General features: G+C 40.0%; 1 protein-coding gene across 13 annotated transcripts in view; it reads right to left on the reverse strand.

The window, feature by feature from the left end:
* Positions 1–22,395, reverse strand: part of ANKS1A (ankyrin repeat and sterile alpha motif domain containing 1A) — a 191,653-nt gene that overhangs the window by 112,915 nt on the left and 56,343 nt on the right. For all 13 annotated transcript variants that reach the window (XM_059938876.1, XM_059938882.1, XM_059938881.1 and 10 more), the window contains exon 2: positions 1,622–1,702. In XM_059938876.1, coding sequence (XP_059794859.1) covers positions 1,622–1,702 — 81 coding nt within the window. The remainder of the gene's footprint in view (positions 1–1,621; positions 1,703–22,395) is intronic.

A 22,395-nucleotide genomic window follows, 5' to 3' on the forward strand; every position in this document is an offset into this window, starting at 1 on the left:
TGTACAGCTGTTGATAGCAGGTGAGCCATCTTGAGGCACACTACACTGACTCATCACCTCCCGGTTTATCTGGGCTTTCTACATAATCCATCTATTTTCCATTATTTTGAAAACGTCTGGTCCCCTTGTTTAAACCTTGCAATGTTTCCTTGTTTGTGATGTTGAAACAGCATTCAGGGATAGAATTTACATAAAAGCAGTCATGCAAAACAAATACCATTATTCACCACATTATTCAGAGCATTTAGTGATGTGGGAGCTGGAAGCGGACAGGCAGAGCAGAATTAAAGTGGTTGCAAACATAAGCCAGATGCATATGGTATCACTTGATACATCCAGAAAGAAGGACTTGGCTTCCTTCTTGGTGACACCACTAATTAAGTAGATATAAATGTATAACTATCCCCACGCACATGAGGTCAAAGAAAATCTCCACTGTAAATAAAAACAGCATCTGGAGATGAACTTGGCTAACAAGCTACAGTCATTTAAGTCCGAGATTCACTTTCATTCAGGTTACCCCACCATTTAAGGTGGAGGGAGTCTCTACAGATTTTCTGTTAGCTTTGTCTAAGATGGTTATAGAAAAGACCACATTACAGGAAATGATCACATTCCATATATCTTAGAAAAGTTTAATGTAGAAGGAAACAGTCATTGCTTCTTTCCGGCACATCAGCATCAATTAGGCTGGGCCAAATATTGCAAAAGTGAGACAGAAAACCATGAGGTGGTAGGGCCCTGTTCTCGCTCGGAAAAATCTAAATGGTCCCAATAATCCTTCCTCATAAAAACTAAACTTCTACTGCTTATCTCCTTTAGTATTATGCCTCAAACTCTCCCCGATGCCCTGTCTTCCATTACACTCTGTTTCATTCTTCCTGGCAAATCTACGCACTGTACTCCACCACTCAGCCTGCTCCTGCTCTGAGCCTTGCCATTCTCCCTCACTTGAAGGGCAGCGCCCTCTTCAAGCTGCCAAACCACTGAAACCTGTGCCTTCTCTCAAACCACCACCCACCCCCTCGCCAAAGCACACCTTCTCCAGAAAACTTCCCAGACAAACCCCACACAAATCACAAATTCCTGATAACCTCTCTATACTCAAGGGAATTAAATAGGCCATATTATTTATTTATTTTTCCCCTTAAAAATGGTTCTTGTTGTGTACAAGGCTAATTTTATGAGGAAAGAGTGGCAAGTAGAAAGATAAAGTAAACAGAAAGAAAGTTTCTCATGACCACTCGATCTATTTTCAGTTTATAAAGGGACTGGTTACATAATACATTATCCAGCACCATTATGTTCTGGCTGCCCCACATTTGAGTTTCGTATTCAGATCATTGTAAGGCACTGCCCCATTTCAAAGGGGAAAAGAATAAGCAGAAGAAAGGTAAAACTTAACCTTTGGTTAAAGTTATTTTGGGAGTGGGGTGGGGAAGGACGTTTATATTATACACTAAAGAGAGACTCAAGAATTCTGGACAGACTAAACTTAGTTTTTCTCTGTTCTTCAGCATCCCTGCTTTGTACACCTTTACAGAAGGAAAAAATTTAAAAAGACAATCTGAAGGCCTGGGTTCTGAAGAGTGGGGCAGGAATGCAGCATGTTAATACTTACTTATGGCCATTCAAAGCAGCATGGTGCAGAGGTGTATACCCAGTGCTGTCAACACAGTTCACATTTGGCCCTCTCCAGATGCTATAGGGGGAAAAAAAAAAGACTGAAGTCACAAACCAAATTTAGAGACAGCTAGCTGCCTGGAAAAGGATTCTGTGTGGTGTTTAACCAAACAGGTTACTTCCACATGACTCCTGATAAAAGAAAGCAGCTATTTACTACAGAAATGCACAGCACAGAGTACACAATGGGGTGCTGAACAAGGAGTCAAGTATCAAGACAACAGTGTCATCGTTTCAGAGCTTGCTTTCCTGTGTCATTCTCCTCATTGGTAACTTTATTATTCACTCAGTCTGGGACTCGTGTCTCTGAGTACTGTCAGGATTGTAAGAACAGCTCGTTGAAAGGTCATCAAAAATATCACTGAACCAGGGACTTCCCTGGTGGCGCACTGGTTAAGAATCTGACTGCCAATGCAGGGGACACCGGTTCGATCCCTGGTCCGGGAAGATCCCACATGCTGCGGAGCAAGTAAGCCCGTGTGCCACAACTGCTGAGCCTGCACTCTAGAGCCTGCGAGCCACAACTACTGAGCCCGCATGCCACAACTACGAAGCCCGCATGCCTAGAGCCCATGCTCTGCAACAAGAGAAGCCACCGCAATGAGAAGCCCGTGTACCGCAACGAAGACCCAATACAGCCAAAAATTTAAAAAAATCACTGAACCAAACCACTCAGTCAGTTACAGGTACTGAGTACCCACCTCTACTCCTGGTGACTGAAGGCTTGAGAGAAACTCTAGACCAGATAATCAGGATCATTCAACCACAAGGACCAAGATCAAAGAACCCACATTCATAAAAGCACCAGGATACATGCGTTAAGATGCAAGGGACAATTCTGTCTTTCCTTTGTGAATACGTCGTATTGGTAATAAAAAGAATAACAACAGAATCTACAATTTGAGTGCCTTATTTGAATCAGAAATACCAGACTAAGACGGTTGAAATGTCATCTCATTTAATCCTCAAAGCCTTAATTCTGACTTCTGTTTCATACCTTACTACATTGGCCAGAGCTTCTAAAATACTATTAAGTAGTATTTTTTTGTTTTGTCCTGCTAATGTTATTGGCAGTTAGTCTGAGGTAGACACTTTGTAACATGTAAAGGAAGTATCTTACTTTTTTCCTTTTTAAATGTATTAGAAATACTGTTGAAGAAAAACTACAATCCTGCAGCCTGTGGACCAAAAACCACAGTTACAGAAAGATAGAGAAGATGAAAAGGCAGAGGGCTATGTACCAGATGGAGGAACAAGAAAAAACCCCAGAAAAACAACTAAATGAAGTGGAGATAGGCAACCTTCCAGAAAAAGAATTCAGAATAATGATAGTGAAGATGATCCAGGACCTCGGAATAAGAATGGAGGCAAAGATTGAGAAGATGCAAGAAATGATTAACAAAGACCTAGAAGAATTAAAGAACAAACAAACAGAGATGACCAATACAATAACTGAAATGAAAACTACACTAGAAGGAATCAATAGCAGAATAACTGAGGCAGAAGAACGGATAACTGACCTGGAAGACAGAATGGTGGAATTCACTGCTGCGGAACAGACTAAAGAAAAAAGAATGAAAAGAAATGAAGACAGCCTAAGAGACCTCTGGGACAACATTAAACACAACAACATTCGCATTATAGGGGTCCCAGAAGGAGAAGAGAGAGAGAAAGGACCAGAGAAAATATTTGAAGAGATTATAGTCGAAAACTTCCCTAACATGGGAAAGGAAATAGCCACCCAAGTCCAGGAAGCACAGAGAGTCCCATACAGGATAAACCCAAGGAGAAACACGTCGAGACACATAGTAATCAAAGTGGCAAAAATTAAAGACAAAGAAAAATTATTGAAAGCAGCAAGGGAAAAACGACAAATAACATACAAGGGAACTCCCATAAGGTTAACAGCTGATTTCTCAGCAGAAACTCTGCAAGCCAGAAGGGAGTGGCATGATATACTTAAAGTGATGAAAGGGAAGAACCTACAACCAAGATTACTCTACCCAGCAAGGATCTCATTTAGATTTGATGGAGAAATCAAAAGCTTTACAGACAAGCAAAAGCTAAGAGAATTCAGCACCACCAAACCAGCTCTACAACAAATGCTAAAGGAACTTCTCTAAGTGGGAAACACAAGGGAAGAAAAGGACCTACAAAAACAAACCCAAAACAATTAAGAAAATGGTCATAGGAACATACATATCGATAATTACCTTAAACGTGAATGGATTAAATGCCCCAACCAAAAGACATAGACTGGCTGAATGGATACAAAAACAAGACCCATATATATGCTGTCTACAAGAGACCCACTTTAGACCTAGGGACACATACAGACTGAAAGTGAGGGGATGGAAAAAGATATTCCATGCAAATGGAAATCAAAAGAAAGCTGGAGTAGCTATACTCATATCAGATAAAATAGACTTTAAAATAAAGAATGTTACAAGACACAAGGAAGGACACTACATAATGATCCAGGGATCAATCCAAGAAGAAGATATAACAATTATAAATATATATGCACCCAACATAGGAGCACCTCAATACATAAGGCAACTGGTAACAGCTATAAAAGAGGAAATCGACAGTAACACAGTAATAGTCGGGGACTTTAACACCTCACTTACACCAATGGACAGATCATCCAAAATGAAAATAAATAAGGAAACAGAAGCTTTAAATGACACAATAGACCAGATAGATTTAATTGATATATATAGGACATTCCATCCAAAAACAGCAGATTACACGTTCTTCTCAAGTGTGCACGGAACATTCTCCAGGATAGATCACATCTTGGGTCACAAATCAAGCCTCAGTAAATTTAAGAAAATTGAAATCATATCAAGCATCTTTTCTGACCACAACGCTATGAGATTAGAAATGAATTACAGGGAAAAAAACGTAAAAAAGACAAACACATGGAGGCTAAACAATATGTTACTAAATAACCAAGAGATCACTGAAGAAATCAAAGAGGAAATAAAAAAAATACCTAGAGACAAATGACAATGAAAACACGACAACCCAAAACGTATGGGATGCAGCAAAGGCAGTTCTAAGAGGGAAGTTTATAGCTATACAAGCCTACCTAAAGAAACAAGAAAAATCTCAAGTAAACAATCTAACCTTACACCTAAAGAAACTAGAGAAAGAAGAACAAACAAAACCCAAAGTTAGCAGAAGGAAAGAAATCATAAAGATCAGAGCAGAAATAAATGAAATAGAAACAAAGAAAACAATAGCAAAGATCAATAAAACTAAAAGTTGGTTCTTTGAGAAGATAAACAAAATTGATAAGCCATTAGCCAGACTCATCAAGAAAAAGAGGGAGAGGACTCAAATCAATAAAATCAGAAATGAAAAAGGAGAAGTTACAACAGACACCACAGAAATACAAAGCATCCTAAGAGACTACTACAAGCAACTTTATGCCAATAAAATGGACAACCTGGAAGAAATGGACAAATTCTTAGAAAGGTATAACCTTCCAAGACTGAACCAGGAAGAAACAGAAAATATGAACAGACCAATCACAAGTAATGGAATTGGAACTGTGATTAAAAATCTTCCAACAAACAAAACTCCAGGACCAGATGGCTTCACAGGTGAATTCTATCAAACATTTAGAGAAGAGCTAACACCCATCCTTCTCAAACTCTTCCAAAAAATTGCAGAGGAAGGAACACTCCCAAACTCATTCTATGAGGCCACCATCACCCTGATACCAAAACCAGACAAAGACACTACAAAAAAAGAAAATTACAGACCAATATCACTGATGAATATAGATGCAAAAATCCTCAACAAAATACTAGCAAACAGAATCCAACAACACATTAAAAGGATCATACACCACGATCAAGTGGAATTTATCCCAGGGATGCAAGGATTCTTCAATATATGCAAATCAATCAGTGTGATACACCATATTAACAAATTGAAGAATAAAAACCATATGATCATCTCAATAGATGCAGAAAAAGCTTTTGACAAAATTCAACACCCATTTCTGATAAAAACTCTCCAGAAAGTGGGCATAGAGGGAACCTACCTCAACATAATAAAGGCCATATATGACAACCCCACAGCAAACATCATTCTCAATGGTGAAAAACTGAAAGCATTTCCTCTAAGATCTAAGGAACGAGACAAGGATGTCCACTCTCACCACTATTATTCAACATAGTTCTGGAAGTCCTAGCCACGGCAATCAGAGAAGAAAAAGAAATAAAAGGAATACAAATTGGAAAACAGCAAGTAAAACTGTCACTGTTTGCGGATGACATGATACTATACATAGAGAATCCTAAAACTGCCACCAGAAAACTGCTAGAGCTAATCAATGAATATGGTAAAGTTGCAGGATACAAAATTAATGCACAGAAATCTCTTGCATTCCTATACACTAATGATGAAAAATCTGAAAGAGAAATTAAGGAAACACTCCCATTTACCATTGCAACAAAAAGAATAAAATACCTAGGAATAAACCTACCTAGGGAGACAAAAGACCTGTATGCAGAAAACTATAAGACACTGATGAAAGAAATTAAAGATGATACCAACAGATGGAGAGATATACCATGTTCTTGGATTGGAAGAATCAACATTGTGAAAATGAGTATACTACCCAAAGCAATCTACAGATTCAACGCAATCCCTATCAAATTACCAATGGCATTTTTTACGGAGCTAGAACAAATCATCTTAAAATTTGTATGGAGACACAAAAGACCCCAAAGAGCCAAAGCAGTCTTGAGGGAAAAAAATGGAGCTGGAGGAATCAGACTCCCTGACTTCAGACTATACTACAAAGCTACAGTAATCAAGACAATATGGTACTGGCACAAAAACAGAAACATAGATCAATGGAACAAGATAGAAAGCCCAGAGATTAACCCACGCACCTATGGTCAACTAATCTATGACAAAGGAGGTAAAGATATACAATGGAGAAAAGACAGTCTCTTCAATAAGTGGTGCTGGGAAAACTGGACAGCTACATGTAAAAGAATGAAATTAGAATACTCCCTAACACCATACACAAAAATAAACTCAAAATGGATTAGAGACCTAAATATAAGACTGGACACTATAAAACTCTTAGAGGAAAACATAGGAAGAACACTCTTTGACATAAATCACAGCAAGATCTTTTTTGATCCACCTCCTAGAGTAATGGAAATAAAAACAAAAATAAACAAGTGGGACCTAATGAAACTTCAAAGCTTTTGCACAGCAAAGGAAACCATAAACAAGACGAAAAGACAACCCTCAGAATGGGAGAAAATATTTGCAAATGAATCAACGGACAAAGGATTAATCTCCAAAATATATAAACAGCTCATTCAGCTCAATATTAAAGAAACAAACACTCCAATCCAAAAATGGGCAGAAGACCTAAATAGACATTTCTCCAAAGAAGACATACAGACGGCCACGAAGCACATGAAAAGATGCTCAACATCACTAATTACTAGAGAAATGCAAATCAAAACTACAATGAGGTATCACCTCACTCCTGTTAGAATGGGCATCATCAGAAAATCTACAAACAACAAATGCTGGAGAGGGTGTGGAGAAAAAGGAACCCTCTTGCACTGTTGGTGGGAATGTAAATTGATACAGCCACTATGGAGAACATATGGAGGTTCCTTAAAAAACTAAAAATAGAATTACCATATGACCCAGCAATCCCACTACTGGGCATATACCCAGAGAAAACCGTAATTCAAAAAGACACATGCACTCGAATGTTCATTGCAGCACTATTTACAATAGCCGGGTCATGGAAGCAACCTAAATGCCCATCAACAGACGAATGGATAAAGAAGTTGTGGTACATATATACAATGGAATATTACTCAGCCATAAAAAGGAACGAAATTGAGTCATTTGTTGAGACGTGGATGGATCTAGAGACTGTCATACAGAGTGAAGTAAGTCAGAAAGAGAAAAACAAATATCGTATATTAATGCATGTATGTGGAACCTAGAAAAATGGTACAGATGAGCCAGTTTGCAGGGCAGAAGTTGAGACACAGATGTAGAGAACAGACATATGGACACCAAGGGGGGAAATCTGCGGTGGGGTGGGGATGGTGGTGTGCTGAATTGGGCGATTGGGATTGACATGTATACACTGATGTGTATAAAATTGATGCCTAATAAGAACCTGCAGTATAAAAAAACAAACAAAACAACTAATACTAAACTTTCATTGGGTTATTTGTATGGAAATATGTTAATATAAATGTTTCAGACATTACATGAAATTTCTAAAAATCTTATATTTGTATGTGTATGGAAATATGTATGGAAATATGTTAATATAAATGTTTCAGACATTACAAGAAATTTCTAAAAATCTTAAAAAAAAAAAAAAAGAAATACTGTTTAGTTTAAATACATTTTTGCATCTATGGATAATATCATAGTTTTTCACAGTGAACCAACTAAAATGTTATCAATAGCTTTCTTAATATTGAGCCATTTTTTCATTCCTGGAATAAACCTTATTTGGCCATTATCCATTAGGGCCATATCAGTGACTTCTACTTGAGAGTATTTTACTTATCATTTTCACATCTGCATTCATAAAGGAAGCTGGTCTGAAGTTTTTGCTTTTTGTGCTATCGTTATTGGGTGATATCAGTATTAGGTTTAAGTCACAGATCACCTGGGCAGCTATCTATGCATTTCTATATTCAGGAATCACTGACATAGAGCACTAAAATTAAAATCACCAGTAAAACCATCTGGGCCCAGAGCCTTTATACACAGATGTTGGAAGCAGCATTATTTATAACAATAAAATTTTAGAAATAGCCCAAAAGTCCATCAACAGAGAAATGACTATGATAACTAAGGTGGAGACACATAGAATATTATATACTATTTATATTGCTATGTAATAAGACAGAATAGAGATTACAATATAATGCTAAGGAGAAAAAAGAAAGAAAATTGTAAATACTGTAGAGAAAAAATATATATGAGAGACATTTATCAGGATTGTGGATTGAGTGCACAAGTTTACCCCACCTCCTGTGTAAAGTTGTATGAAGTGAAACGATTCCCACCCTACACCACAGATAATTGATGGACATAAAATAGATAGAGAGATTCAGCCTAAGAAAATAAGAAAAAATGTTATCAAGTAACTGGGAATGTTGAGGGATTCCTAAAAGGCAGAAATCAGACAAGGCTAGATCTACAGAAACACAACCTAGAAGAATGCCAATTAAAATAATCACATACCACTTTTCACCTATCAGACTGACAAAAATGAAAATAATGACACTATAAAACGCTTGTAAAGATCAGGGAAACAAACACTCTTAAATACCACTGGTATGAGTTTAAATTGGTGAATTCCTCTGGGAAGACAATTTGGCAGCACCCACCAAAACCAAAAATAGGCATTCACTCTGGGCCAGCATTTCCACTTCCAGGCAGCTATCCAACAGAAATGCTTGTACATGCGCACAAAGACACATCCTTGTTCAGGACTGATCCACTGTAAGAGTAAGAACTACAAACTTAACGTCCACCTATAGGTAGGGAGTTAAATACCAGGTACCCCAATAAAATGAATTATTACATAACAGTTAACAACAACAACAAAGGAAAGAAAAGACAACAAGTTGGACTTATGTGTCCTGACGTGGAAAGATTTTATAAGATATGCTGTGTTACAGCAAAGTGAAAAAAAGAAGTCATTGTATAATATTCAAAAGATGAGCCCTCATTTTATAAGTACACACATGCACACACACACACGCACACGCACACACCCCCCCCCCCTTGGATGGCGATGGGAAGCATGCTCATCCACTGTTGACGTTGGTTCCCTCTGGGGAAGGAAGCATGTGTCGCGGAGGCACCACAGAGTGGTGACGGGGGAATTTCACGTTCTGCTCTGTATTCTACCACACTATGTAAAACACAGTGTGAATACATTCATGTAGTAGTCTTTTTAGAATTTTTTTTTTTAAAGAGGGGAAGGAACCTATGTACAGGGAAAAGAAGAGAAAAACATGAAATGTTAATAATAAATGGTTGTATATGTGTGACATGGGTCACTTTAATAAGCACGTAGGTATTTGGCTTAAAAGCTTAAGATAAATTTTAAGTGAAAAGAGAGGACATGTGTACTCTGACAGCTACATTATTTGTTCCTTGTCAATTAAGGAAGCTGGTGACAAGGTCAGGAGCTTGAGTTTCTTCCTGGTGTCCCCATCCTCCATTAAGCTTGGATTCCTATAGCACCTTCCAAACAAAGAGTTAAAAGCAATGATCTCTTTGTCACATTTATACCTCATTTCCTAAACCAAAAATGATTTACCTGTGTCTGACAATGAATAGAACGATGGAAAGTGAAACAGATCTGGAAAATCTAAGAGGTACAATTTTCATACTTAGTTTCAAATTGCCCCACAAGACAAAAAATCATCATTCTATTATAAACTAGGTGACACTAAAATCCAAAAACAAATTATTTGCCCCAAATTACAAGCCAAATCAGTGGCAGATCCAAAACTCCCATTTATGGTGCTCTTGGCCTTTGGCCAAACAGGGACTTTGTGATCTAACCGGATGACAAGACGAAGTGAAGATGCAGTCATACAAGGTCGCACACAATAGCAAGATGACTGGAATAAACAAGAGGAATTGGGAAAAAGGGAATAGTAACACCAGTTAAAGCAGCTGGGAGCTCAGGTCTGTCAGCTCCTAGTACTGCATTAGGAATCTGCTACCTCTTCAACCATCTCAATCCAGGTCCCAAAGTAACCTTAAAACTGAGGTTTAAACTGCCCTTGCTTTTAACAAAAAGGCAGAACTGAGCAAGCCCTCTGTCATTTTCTAACTTTTACTTCCATGTCTCCGGTTTAGAGGTGATTAAGTTTGGATATCCCATACCAGCACTAAAACTACCTCAAAACAATTCGAAAAGACAAGGCAGAAAGATAAGCACTTTCCTGCATAAAGCTGCAACTTTCCCAACTGGGTAAGGCCTTTCCCCCTCCTTTTTCTCTAACTAGCATTTCTTCTAAATGCCCATGTGGAAAAATTTGGGGGAATGGGGAATATATTAAATAAAACCTAAATGAAGATGGAGAACTGTCATCTCTCTGCTTGGAATTTTAGCTTCAGACAGGATGGTAGTAACATCCCCCTCCACCCAAGTTTCTTCCTTTTTGGCAGCCCAAGAAAAGAGCTATTTACAATCTAGGCCTTCCTCCCTATCACAGCTGTCCTATTAGGTTTCTCTAAAGCAGTAAGTACCAAAGGGCTGATCACTGACAAACAAAAGCAGAGCACAGAGCACCAGGAAAAAAAAAAAAAAGGTACAGGAGATCCCTAAACATTTAGTGCACCATCACCACAGCACTGATTACATTTGACCTTGGACCACACTGAATTCTTTATGCTGCACTTCCATACTATGTATTTTAAGCCCTTTAAGGGAATCCTTCATGTTTCCAAGAGCACAGCACTGTGCAAGGAACTGCCCAGGGCCACCAGTTTGCAACTTCTAACATTCGGTTTTTCCTAACCTGCGACCCCAGTGTGACATGATCTCTGTGTAGTGTAACGAACCTGCTACTCTCTATCCATTAAAAATGGCAACAATCTCTTGATGGGACATGTAAGCATACTGCATCTGAGATATCTTTACATAAAACACAGAGACAGAAGAACCATAAGTTGGAACCAAAGTGGCCAGTCCACTTTCATCTGTGACTACTCTGTGGGATCAGGACTAAACGATATCCTACAGTGGCTCTTAGCTGTCAGCAAGCTTGCTTCATGTTGTCCAGTTACCTAACTGCTTACTTCACACAGACAAGTAATGGCATCTCAATGGGCTGGCAGAGTGTTCAATCCAGTTCAACTGAATAAATGTTTAGGCACTATCTTCCATACGCCAGAGTGTTATAGTCTCCACCCTTGAGGAGAGTGGGGAAGTCAGACAAGTAAACAAATGACGACACAGTGCGTGAATTCTGGGAAGTATGCAAAGCATGGCTCACGGGGAAATGGGAATAAGGGAGGCTTTGCAGAAGATGAGACACTTAAGCTGAGCCTTTAAAGCTTAGATGGAATCAGCCAGCCAGGAGAAACAAGGAGGAAACGCCCCAATTCAAGGTCTCCTGAGTAGTCCCAGCAAACTGGGGCAAGTGCAAGTACTTGTGAGTGGCTGGAGCATGATGGTGAGTGCGAGGATGGAGAGGCAGGCAGAGCCAGGTCATGAAGGGTCCTGTGTGCCACTGAAAGTTTCAAGCAGGGAATGATCAGATGTAAGTTTTACAAAAATCCTTCTGTTGACAGCTGGGAAGTGGGAACTTAGACAGTGAATTTGTTATTCACCATACTGTTGATGGTTTTAATTATTTCAGAATTTGAAAAAAAATCATTATGCTAAGCATTTGTATAGATGATAGACTGGAAGAAGTGTGTGACTAGATCCAGGGAGCCCAGCTAGAAGTTAGCAATTCAGGCATGAAATAAGGACCCGAACAAAGGCAGTGGTAAGGAGCACTGAGAAGAAAGGACAGATTCAATAGAAAAGACAGGATCTGGTGACCAAATGGGGGGGGGGGGGCGGGTGTGTGTGAACAATTTAGTGGCTAATGAGAGAGTAATTTGAGGAGGAAAACCAGTGTTGCTTTGTTTTGGGATTGTGGCAGTATGAGGCAGGGGAGGGGAGGAGGCACCGGGAGTTTTGTTTTGGATTAGCTGAGGCTGAAATTAATTTGGACTCCCATGTGTAGATGTCCAGTCAATAGGCAGATGAGGGTCTGGAACACCATGGTTACATGGTTAGTTTAAAATGACAATATGCTCAAATGTTGACAAACATGTATGTTGCCCTTACAATGATATTATAAAGTAGGGAATACATGTTGCTATTTCCATCTTACAGGTAAGAAAACTGAAGTCCAAATGACTTACTGATTGCCATATAGCTAATTAACGTGGAACTGAAACAAAATCCCACGTCTGACTTCTAATGCATATTCCTTCTAGTTTATTCAGGCTCTTGACCTTAACTGTTGAGACACAACAACTTGGAGGGACTTCCCTGGTGGCTCAGTGGTTAAGAATCCGCCTGCCAGTGCAGGGGACACAGGTTCAAGCCCTGGTCTGGGAAGATCCCACATGCCACGGAGCAACTAAGCCCGTGCACCACAACTACTGAGCCTGTGCTCTAGAGCCCGTGAGCCACAACTACTGAGCCCGTGAGCCACAACTACTGAGCCCATATGCCACCACTACTGAGCCCACGTGCCACAACTACTGAAGCCCACATGCCTAGAGCCCGTGCTCCGCAACAAGAGAAGCCACCACAATGAGAAGCCCGCAAACCACAATGAGAAGCCCGCACACCACAATGAGAAGCCCGCGCACCTCAAAGAGTAGCCCCCACTCGCCGCAACTAGAGAAAGCCCGCGAGCAGCAACAAAAACCCAATGCGCCAAATATAAATAAATTTATTTAAAAAAAAAAAAAAAAAACTTGCAGCTCTGTGGGTCTCCTCCCGCATTAGTTCTCAGGAAGTCAAAGACTCTCAGAACACCAAGTCGGAAAAGGGCCTGCTCCATCCCTGACTCTGTGAAGAGGGAGCAACGGCAACAAACTTGAGGGGGAAGAGAGGTTCTGGGCAGCTCTCCATCAATTCTTCATTAAATCATCAAGGTCTAAACAGGAGTTTGTCTCATCAGCTTTTTTCTGCCAAAGGCCTTCTCTGTTTTCCTCTTTTAGTTATCCTTTTAGTTATCCTTGCAAAGGCAGATTTATCTCTGAACCTCAGGAAGGACTGGCAGTTTTCCAACAGAAGGAAACATTGTCCAAAGTCAGTCTAATTTTAAAAAGACTTCATTTTACTCAAATGAATTTGACACATCCTTACTAAAATGCTTTCTACATAATTAACTGTTGAGGGTAAAAGGAGAGATAATAAGGAGTCTAGGAAACCATTCCCATTGTCAAAGAAGCTTGTGATCTTTGGAGAAAGACACAACTTACAGACATGAAACCATCAGACAAGAAACCCCCAAAACAATGCCAAAGGAATTCTAGTTGACTGGGAAAAACTGAACATGTATTTTTATTTCTGCTCAATCCTGAAACCCACTAAAATGAGAGTAAAAACAAACAAAAAAAGAATACGAGAAGGATAACAGTGAACATAAAATGTCAACATTTTTGGAAGATGAAAAGTAGATAAATTAGCAAAGCTGAGAAAGTGAGTCCCTGCATCCAGAGAAGGGGATGCCAATTCACACAAGCACCCTGGGAAGGGTCGGTGATTAGAAGTACCTGGTGGCACAGGAGACCAGAGATGAGGAGGGGCTGAAAACGAGGACTTGATACAAATTCTGCATGCAGCAGCATTAGCCCACCAGGTCCCCAGTCACATCCAGGGCAGCCAGTAGACTATTACCCCTGCACCCAGGCAGAAGGTGGATTTATTTTGCGAAGAAACTGAACCAGGTGGGCTCTAAACCCAGGGACTTTAGGAACAGCAGAAGTTAGGAAGAGGCACTGTACCGAAAACAGAGGCCCTAAAAGGAAGTTTACATCCTGAAGGACGAGGTTCCAGACCTGCTCACGCACTTGGCTCCCAACATGCTAAGAGCCCTACCCTCCACTTGCAAACAGAAGGTTAGAAGATTTTTTCCTGTAGAAACCAAATGACTCCACAGAAAGGTTCAATAGATGCTGACTTCCAGGGATTCCCCAACAAAGCAGGTGGATTCCTGCCCAAACACCCTACATAGAGCATATAAAACCTATCCCTGACAAGTTCATCCCACCTCTATATAGACCATCCAATCGGCTTTTTTGGTGTCTCACTTTTAAATTAAAACGACAACAAAGGATCACCATACATTTGAGGAGAGCATTCAACATGAAAGGAGAGAGCACAAAACAAACAGAATAAAGGGACTCTAAGGAACCAAATAAAACCTCAACCAAAAAAGCTTATTATCACACAAGAATTGGATTAGAAAAAATTGGAACAATCAGTGTAAAGCTTTTGGAAATTAAAAAATTATAGTAGTGGGACTTCCCTGGTGGCACAGTGGTTAAGAATCCGCCTGCCAATGCAGGGGACACGGGTTCGAGCCCTGGTCCGGGAAGATCCCACATGTCGTGGAGCAACTAAGCCCATGAGCCACAACTACTAAGCCTGCGCTCTAGAGCCTGCGAGCCACAACTGCTGAGCCCATGTGCCACAACTACTGAAGCCCGCGTGCCACAACTACTGAAGCCCGTGCGCCTAGAGCCCGTGCTCTGCAACAAGAGAAGCCACCGCAATGAGAAGCCCGCGCACCGCAATGAAGAGTAGCCCCCGCTCGCTGCAACTAGAGAAAGCCCGCGCACAGCAACAAAGACCCAACGCAGCCAAAAATAAATAAATAAAATAAGTTTTAAAAAAAAATTACAGTAGAAATATAAATATAAATACAGAGCTAGATGATAAAGCTCAGTAAATCCTTCAGAAAATGGAACCAAAAAAGAGATAGGAAATTCCAGAGAAAAGATAAGAAAATTAGAGGACCAAGAGTTCCAGAGAAAGAGAGAAAGAGGAGAGGAGAAAATTATCAAAGAAATAACTTAAATTTTCCTAGAACTGAAGGATATGAACTTCCAGTTCAAAGAGTCCATCTTATACTTAGTACAATAAATAATTTTTTAAAAGACCCATCCCAAGGCACACTGTGAAATTTCAGAATACATGGGATAAAGAGAATACAGTCTCCACAGAGGAAAAACAGTTTGCATACAAAGGACTGACTGGCATCAGAATTTTCCATAATTTCAAGACTTTCAAAAAGTCTTATGGCTTTCGTTTCTGTAAGCCATAAGACAAAGGAGCAATGCTTTCAAAATTCGAAGGTGAAGTGATTTCCAACCTTGAATTCTATGGCAGACAAAGAATCAGTCAAGTATAAACAGAGAATAAAGATATTTTTAGACATGCAGAGTCTTAAATTTTACCTCCCACACACCCTTTTATCAGGAAGTGACTGGAGGATGTGCCCTACCAAATAAATGAGCAAACCAAGAAAGAGGAAGACAGGCATCCAGGAAACGGGACAAAAAAAGGCAAAGGGAATCAAGTGCGCAGCAAGCCTCAGAAATACCCAACCATCGCTGGAGGATGCAGGGCTTTGGCATCTGTGGGAGAAAATAAAACTGACAAGATCAACTGATGGGTCTGCCTGGAATGTGGAAAAGAATATTTAGGGATTTTAAAAGTATGGTTTTATTTTGGGGATTAAGAGTGAGCTGGACATAGGAAACTCAGAAAACCAACAAGAGAGGCAGAATGAGAAAAAAAGAAAAAGGATTGGAGTATATTAATTGGTTCAGCAGGTGAATAATATTAATAGCCATAATAATATAAACATAAACATTAGATACTGATGTAACTAAAAATTGTGATATATCTGAAGGATGAAGGGGGAGGCAGTGGACCGAGAGAGTGCAAGAAAGCTAAACCCTGCTCTTCCATAACAAAGACTGATAGAAGATGTGTAAAATTTTTACATCAAGAAATAGCAACATAAGCATAATAATCAGAAATATGGAGGAAACACCTGAAGCTCAGAGCTAAGAGCTAGAAGTGGCTGCTTTCCCAGAGAAGAACTCAGGTCTGTACAAATGCCCCCTGGTAAGGATGGTGCAGAAACGATTCTGACACAACACGTCAGGCTAGACACGTCCTTGTCAACTATGAAATGTATATTTCTGGTCACCTTGGCTTTTGTGGCCATGCGTTTTGTGTTTCAAACATGTGACGAAAGGCAGTGACTTTGAAGGGTTTATTCCCTTATGAGAGAGAAACACAGTGGAAAGGCAACGCCCCATTTTAACCTCACAGGTGACACAACTCACACAAAAAACTTGGAAGGATGGCCCCCTCTTTCCACAAAGCCAGCAAGGACCTCTCCCCCCTCCTGCCAATCTGTGCACACACAATACCCACCCCCCCGCCCCCCACACATACACACAAACCAGCAAGTTCCTGGAGAGCAGGGACTGTTAGAAACCTTGTACATTCACACCAGTAACTGCTATTTTCAATCACTGCCTCCTTATCAACGCTGGTAAGGGGAAGGGGGAATGGGAATGGTGGCAGGAGGGAGCACAGTCTCAACATGGACATGGATGTGACAACCTGAGACATGATACCACCGCAGGAGTGCTCTGCTCTTACTGCGATGCAGTCATGAGCAATAATGTATAATCACACTTTTACAAGCCATATTTCCCTCACCGTTTATACTATTACTTTGGGGGCCCTTATCTTTTATTTGATTCAATTTACCTTAGCCTGGCTTCTTAACACTCCAGCATTCACTGTTTCTGTTCCACAACAGCAGGAAAAGTCACAGAAGTGCTGAACTGCATGAAAATGGTCTCCCGAGTTCAAAATTCTGACTCCTGTCACACCGCATGCTCCATGATAGCAGGGACCGTGCCCGTCTTGTACCACCTTCCCAAACAGCAAGCACACAGTACAGGGCACAGAGTAAATACTCAAATATTTGTGGGGAGGGGGAAGGAGGGGAAAAGCCACTGTGCTATTCTAGGTTCCTCATAATAAATAAGACCAAGCCACTGCCCTAAAGAACCTCAGAGGCATAGAAGCAAAAATTATAATGCAGTGTGATTCGTTCTATAAGAGAACTGTGCAAACGCTAAGGGAACACGGGTGACCGCTCGGATGAATGGCATCCGTTCTCAAGAAAAAGGGATGAAAGGGCTCTGCAACCAGGGGGAAGGGTGTGTAATCACACTGCAGCCAAGGTGATCTTTTAAAAGCAAACATTTCCTAGTTTTCTGCACTCCTCATGCAGGCTCTTCTTTCCTAGAAGGTCAGGCTCCCTCCTGCCTCCTCCCCAACCCCCATTCCATCCTGCCTCTTCAACTCCCCTTCAGTGTTGAGCAAAGCTCTCCTCCTCAGGGAACTCTTTCCTTTCCTCCCCAGGCCAGGCAGGGCTCTTCATGAGCTACTTGTAGAGCTCCTTGTACTTTGCCTTGATGAAAATGATCTCAGTTCAGAGCTCTGTATTTGTCATTATTTGATTGCCTTTCTCACTAGACCACAAGCAACTTCCGGGCAGATAGGAATATGTTATGTTTATCACCGTATCCTCACTGTCAAGAAAGCACTGCACTGGGCACATGCAGTAAGAGAAATCTACACATAAAGGTGTGAGAAATCTACACAGGTAAGAGAAATCTACACATAAAAGCATGAGGGGGCCTAGCTATTTAAAGACGGCTATGGCAAATTACTTTTTTAGATTATGGAAACTATTTCTAAGAACTCAAATATCCTGTCAAGTTATTTTTTGAGTAAAAAATACTGTACAGATTTGTCTGAATATATGTGCAGATTCATATTCTAAGGTAACATGTTACCTAGAAAGAAAAAGCAAGGCTTCTTCTATTGTTTAATGAGTATATGACAGACAGACAGAGAGAGAGAGAGAGAGAGAGAGAGAGCATGTGTGTGTGTGTGTGCGCGTGCACGCGTGCAGAAAAGCTTTTAAGAATGATTTGCTCCTTGGCTTGTCAAAGTCCACAGGCTTAACTGAGCTGGGTAGGAAGGCAAGATGCCTTAATCAGTCACATTTGGGGGCAAAGATTCCTCCAACTTAGGGAAACCATAAATCCTGGCTTATATCTGTTGTCCCAGCATAATTATTAACAGGATCCTGGCCTGGACAATAAATTATATGGTCACTTTACTCCATCCAGACTTTGAGACCCTTTTCTTGGAATTTTGAGTCTAAAAGGCTTGGAAGTAACAGCCAATATTAAATGTTTGCTATGAGCCAAGTATACTTTAAGTGGATTAAACAACTCACTGTTTACTTCTCACCAGAACCCTATAAGGGAACCCTAGGAAACTGACAAGTATGGGGATGAATAACTTAACCAGAGTCACAGAGCTGGAATGGGTGACACTGGTTTAACTCCAAAATCTTAACACTGTGCTATATACAACTTCTTGAAAACCACTCTCTCAGCTGTTTTTCTCATTCCTGAATAAGATGAATTTCCCACAGCTCATACACTTTCATTTCCGCCCTGCTTCACCTTCCCCGCCCCTCATTCATTCTGTCTTACTCGTTTTTTTCTCTCCAGAGGTTATAGGAAACCAATAAAGAGTCTTGAAAGAGAGGCACTATATTCTAGGTAGGAACCGGGTCCCAGAGGGAAATGAATAGAGGTAGTTAACCAAAAGACTCCTATTAACATTTCCAGAAATCCAATTAGCTGACAAACCTTGTTACTGAAGGTAACTACTGAAAGCATCAACATTATAATGAAAGTTACAAGCTGACTGAATTCATTTAATCTTAAAGTATTTAAAGATGATTATTTTGTTGTTTTAAGGAAATTAAAATAACAAAATTTCAAGATAGAAATTAATAATGCAAAAGTGATGTACACCTCAAATGAAATTTATTATCAGATTCTAGGTCCAATACACACCACATATATTTCCTAAATGTCCCAAGCATCACAACAAAAACAGTATTCTGAATGATGCTAATTTGTAAGATGAATGTCAAAGATCTAATTTTTTTTTCACACATGCAACTGACTCATATGAGTGAATCCTGGACTTGACACATTGTATTAGCTACAAAATCTCTAGTAGATCATCTAAACTTTACATAAAGTAGACATGTCACTTGTTCTATCCCTACCCTGAGAGAGTTGTTTTATGGAATAAATGGGATAACTTATGTGAAAAAAATTATAAACTGGAATTTAAAATATAAGGGTTTGGCATCAATATCTAAAGTGAAGCAAAGTATTCTAAAGAATGAGACCAGTGTATATGTGCTGACATGAAAAAACATGTAAGATATATGAAGTGGGAAATGCACCTGCATAACAGTATGTAGAGTATGATCTCATTTCTGTAAGAACAGTGTATTTTTCTAAGCCTATACTAACATATGGAAGGCTATATACCAAACTGTTGAGACTGATTTGTTCTAGAGGTGAGGCATGTATTACTTTTCAAATAAAACACACACACACACACACACACACACACACACATACACACACACACACCCCTCTCCTTGACCAAATTTTAGTCAGGCTCCTCTGAACACTCTTTTCAACTAGGCCTTGACTTTGGTCCCCATCCTATCTTTGACCTGCTCAGCCCAGTTTTAGCAAGAATTCTGTTAAGTAAGTTTATCAAGAGTTCTCCCACCCTTGATATCTGATCCAGTTCCTCATCCCCCCTCTTTGATGTCTAAGTCCTTGGTCTGCCTATAGCAAGAATCCTGTTAGGTCAGTTTAGCAAGAATCCCCCTACCCTTGATGTCTCCTCTTAGAAATTTTCCATCCACTGACTCACTCACCCTCCTCTTTGGCCAAAAATCCCCACTGGTCCTTGTTGTATATGAAGATGAGCCTGGTCTCTCTCCCCTATGGCAATACTCCTACTGCACTAGTCTGAAAATCTTCCTTACTCTTTTAACAAGTGTCAGAACAATTTTTCCTTTAACAGCACACACACACACTTTTTTTTTTTTAAAGTCGAGCAAGATCTATTCCAGAGAGATGGGCTTCCGGTTACAAGATTCTTAAGAGAGTTCTTTTAAGAAGGGGTTCTGGAGTAAATTTATTTCTGGGTTTGGTCTCCTTTTTAAAAACCCTCCTGTGGTCTCTGATTTTTCCAGCCTCTGGAGAATGAAAATCAATTATTCCCATTTGCTTCTGAATGGAGCTCTTCAATTACAGAGGCTAAGAACAAGCTTGCCCAAATGACAGCAGTAGCAGTCCCCAGGGGAGGGTACCAAATAGGTCAGTGATTTCAAAGGCTGGTGGATTTCAGAACACATTATAGGAATTGTACAAAATGGTGACCTACCGCTAGTTTAAGTGATGGTGAGATTAGGGAGGTGAATGAGTCAACGGGGGGGTTACCAAATCCCAGATAGTCTACATTCTAAAACAGTTCACAGATTTGTCCCTTCCTCTTCATTTCCAAAGTCACTGCCTTATGCCTGAAATAACCTCCAAAATGATCTTGACTGCCTTAAGTATCTTCCTCCATTGACAAAATCAAAATACACTCTTTCCAAAACGCAGCAAGTGATCCCCCCCCCACCTGCGGCGAACCCCTGCCGTGCCAGGCAACCAGTCCAAGGCAAAGACTTCTGATTCAAGCGCCATCATTTACTCTGAAGCAAGACAGCTATGATACAAGTAACCACTCCCTTCTCAGAATCATTTTATTAAGAACCTCCTCTCTGCTTTAGTTCTGTGTAGCCAAGGTGACTTCTGCAAGCAGATTATTTCCTTTCTAACAATTACATCCTGTTCTTGAAAGAAACATGGCAATTATTTTTGAAAATATATACTTACAGGTTAGACAGATTGAATTTTGCTGCCTTAAGCTTTTTTGTTTAAACTAATTTTTTAAAGTTATTTCTCCATAATTTAGTAATAAGCACTGTAACCACTTCCATTAGTAAAAATATCTGAACAAGGCATATTACTTTGGAAAATTAAAACAAAACAGAAAAAACACACACACAACAACAAAAAGTTGGTTTTAACTAAGTCCAAGTTTTCTCACTTTCTTTGTCCCTATTTGTAATATGTTTAGATTTAGTTTAATCCCAGAGCCTTTCTCAGAGACTCTATTGAGATCTATATTTAATCAGCCTCCCAAATCTGCTCTATTTGCCAGATTCCTCTTCTAGCTTTCCCAAAAGGCACTCAATATCCTGTCCTTGGAGTCAATCCAAAAATAAGCACTCATTTGGGATGACTAAGATCCTTAGCAAACACCTGGCCAAAAAGCAAGGCCATGCTACATGTAGCATCTACCAACTGAGGAATACAAGACTTGATAAAGAAGGTTACAAAGAAAAGTTTCCCAAACTGGACAGCTTTCCCACAAATAGCTTTTTGCTTCTCAAATTTTAAATGTACAAGTCAAGAGACCGCCATTTACAACAAACAAACCTCTATATGGGAAGAAATACAGCTTCATATATCAAAGAACAAGAGGAAAGCCCTATCATCTACTGATGGCCTAGAAAATGAAGACATCCAGAAAGCCTTTAATGAGTCTAATAGATGTTGTCTTTTAGTACAATAACTACAACAGAGAGTCTACTATGAGCTAAGTATCATGCTAGACACCTAATATGTATTCGCTCTATTTTTCATACTAAATAGTGAAATAAGAACTTGCATTCTGGGCTTCCCTGGCGGCAGAGTGGTTAAGAATCCGCCTGCCAATGCAGGGGACACAGGTTCAAGCCCTGGTCCAGGAAGATCCCACATGCCATGGAGCAACTAAATTCATGCGCCACAGCTACTGGGTCTGCGCTCTAGAGCCTGCGCGCCACAATTACTGAGCCCTTGCGCCACAACTATAGAAGCCCACATGCCTAGAGCCCGTGCTCTGCAACAAGAGAAGCCACCGCAATGAGAAGCCTGCACACCACAACAAAGAGTAACCCCCGCTCACCACCACTAGAGAAAGCCCACGCACAGCAATGAAGACCCAATATAGCCAAAAGTAAAATAAATAAAATAAATTTATAAATAAATAAAGTAATAGAACCTAAGATTAAAAAAAAAAAAAAAAGAACTTGCATTTTATAAACTTTAACATGCTCAGAGAGATGAAAC

Source organism: Balaenoptera ricei, chromosome 11, assembly GCF_028023285.1.
Source record: "Balaenoptera ricei isolate mBalRic1 chromosome 11, mBalRic1.hap2, whole genome shotgun sequence".
Classification (NCBI taxonomy): Eukaryota; Metazoa; Chordata; class Mammalia; order Artiodactyla; family Balaenopteridae; genus Balaenoptera; species Balaenoptera ricei.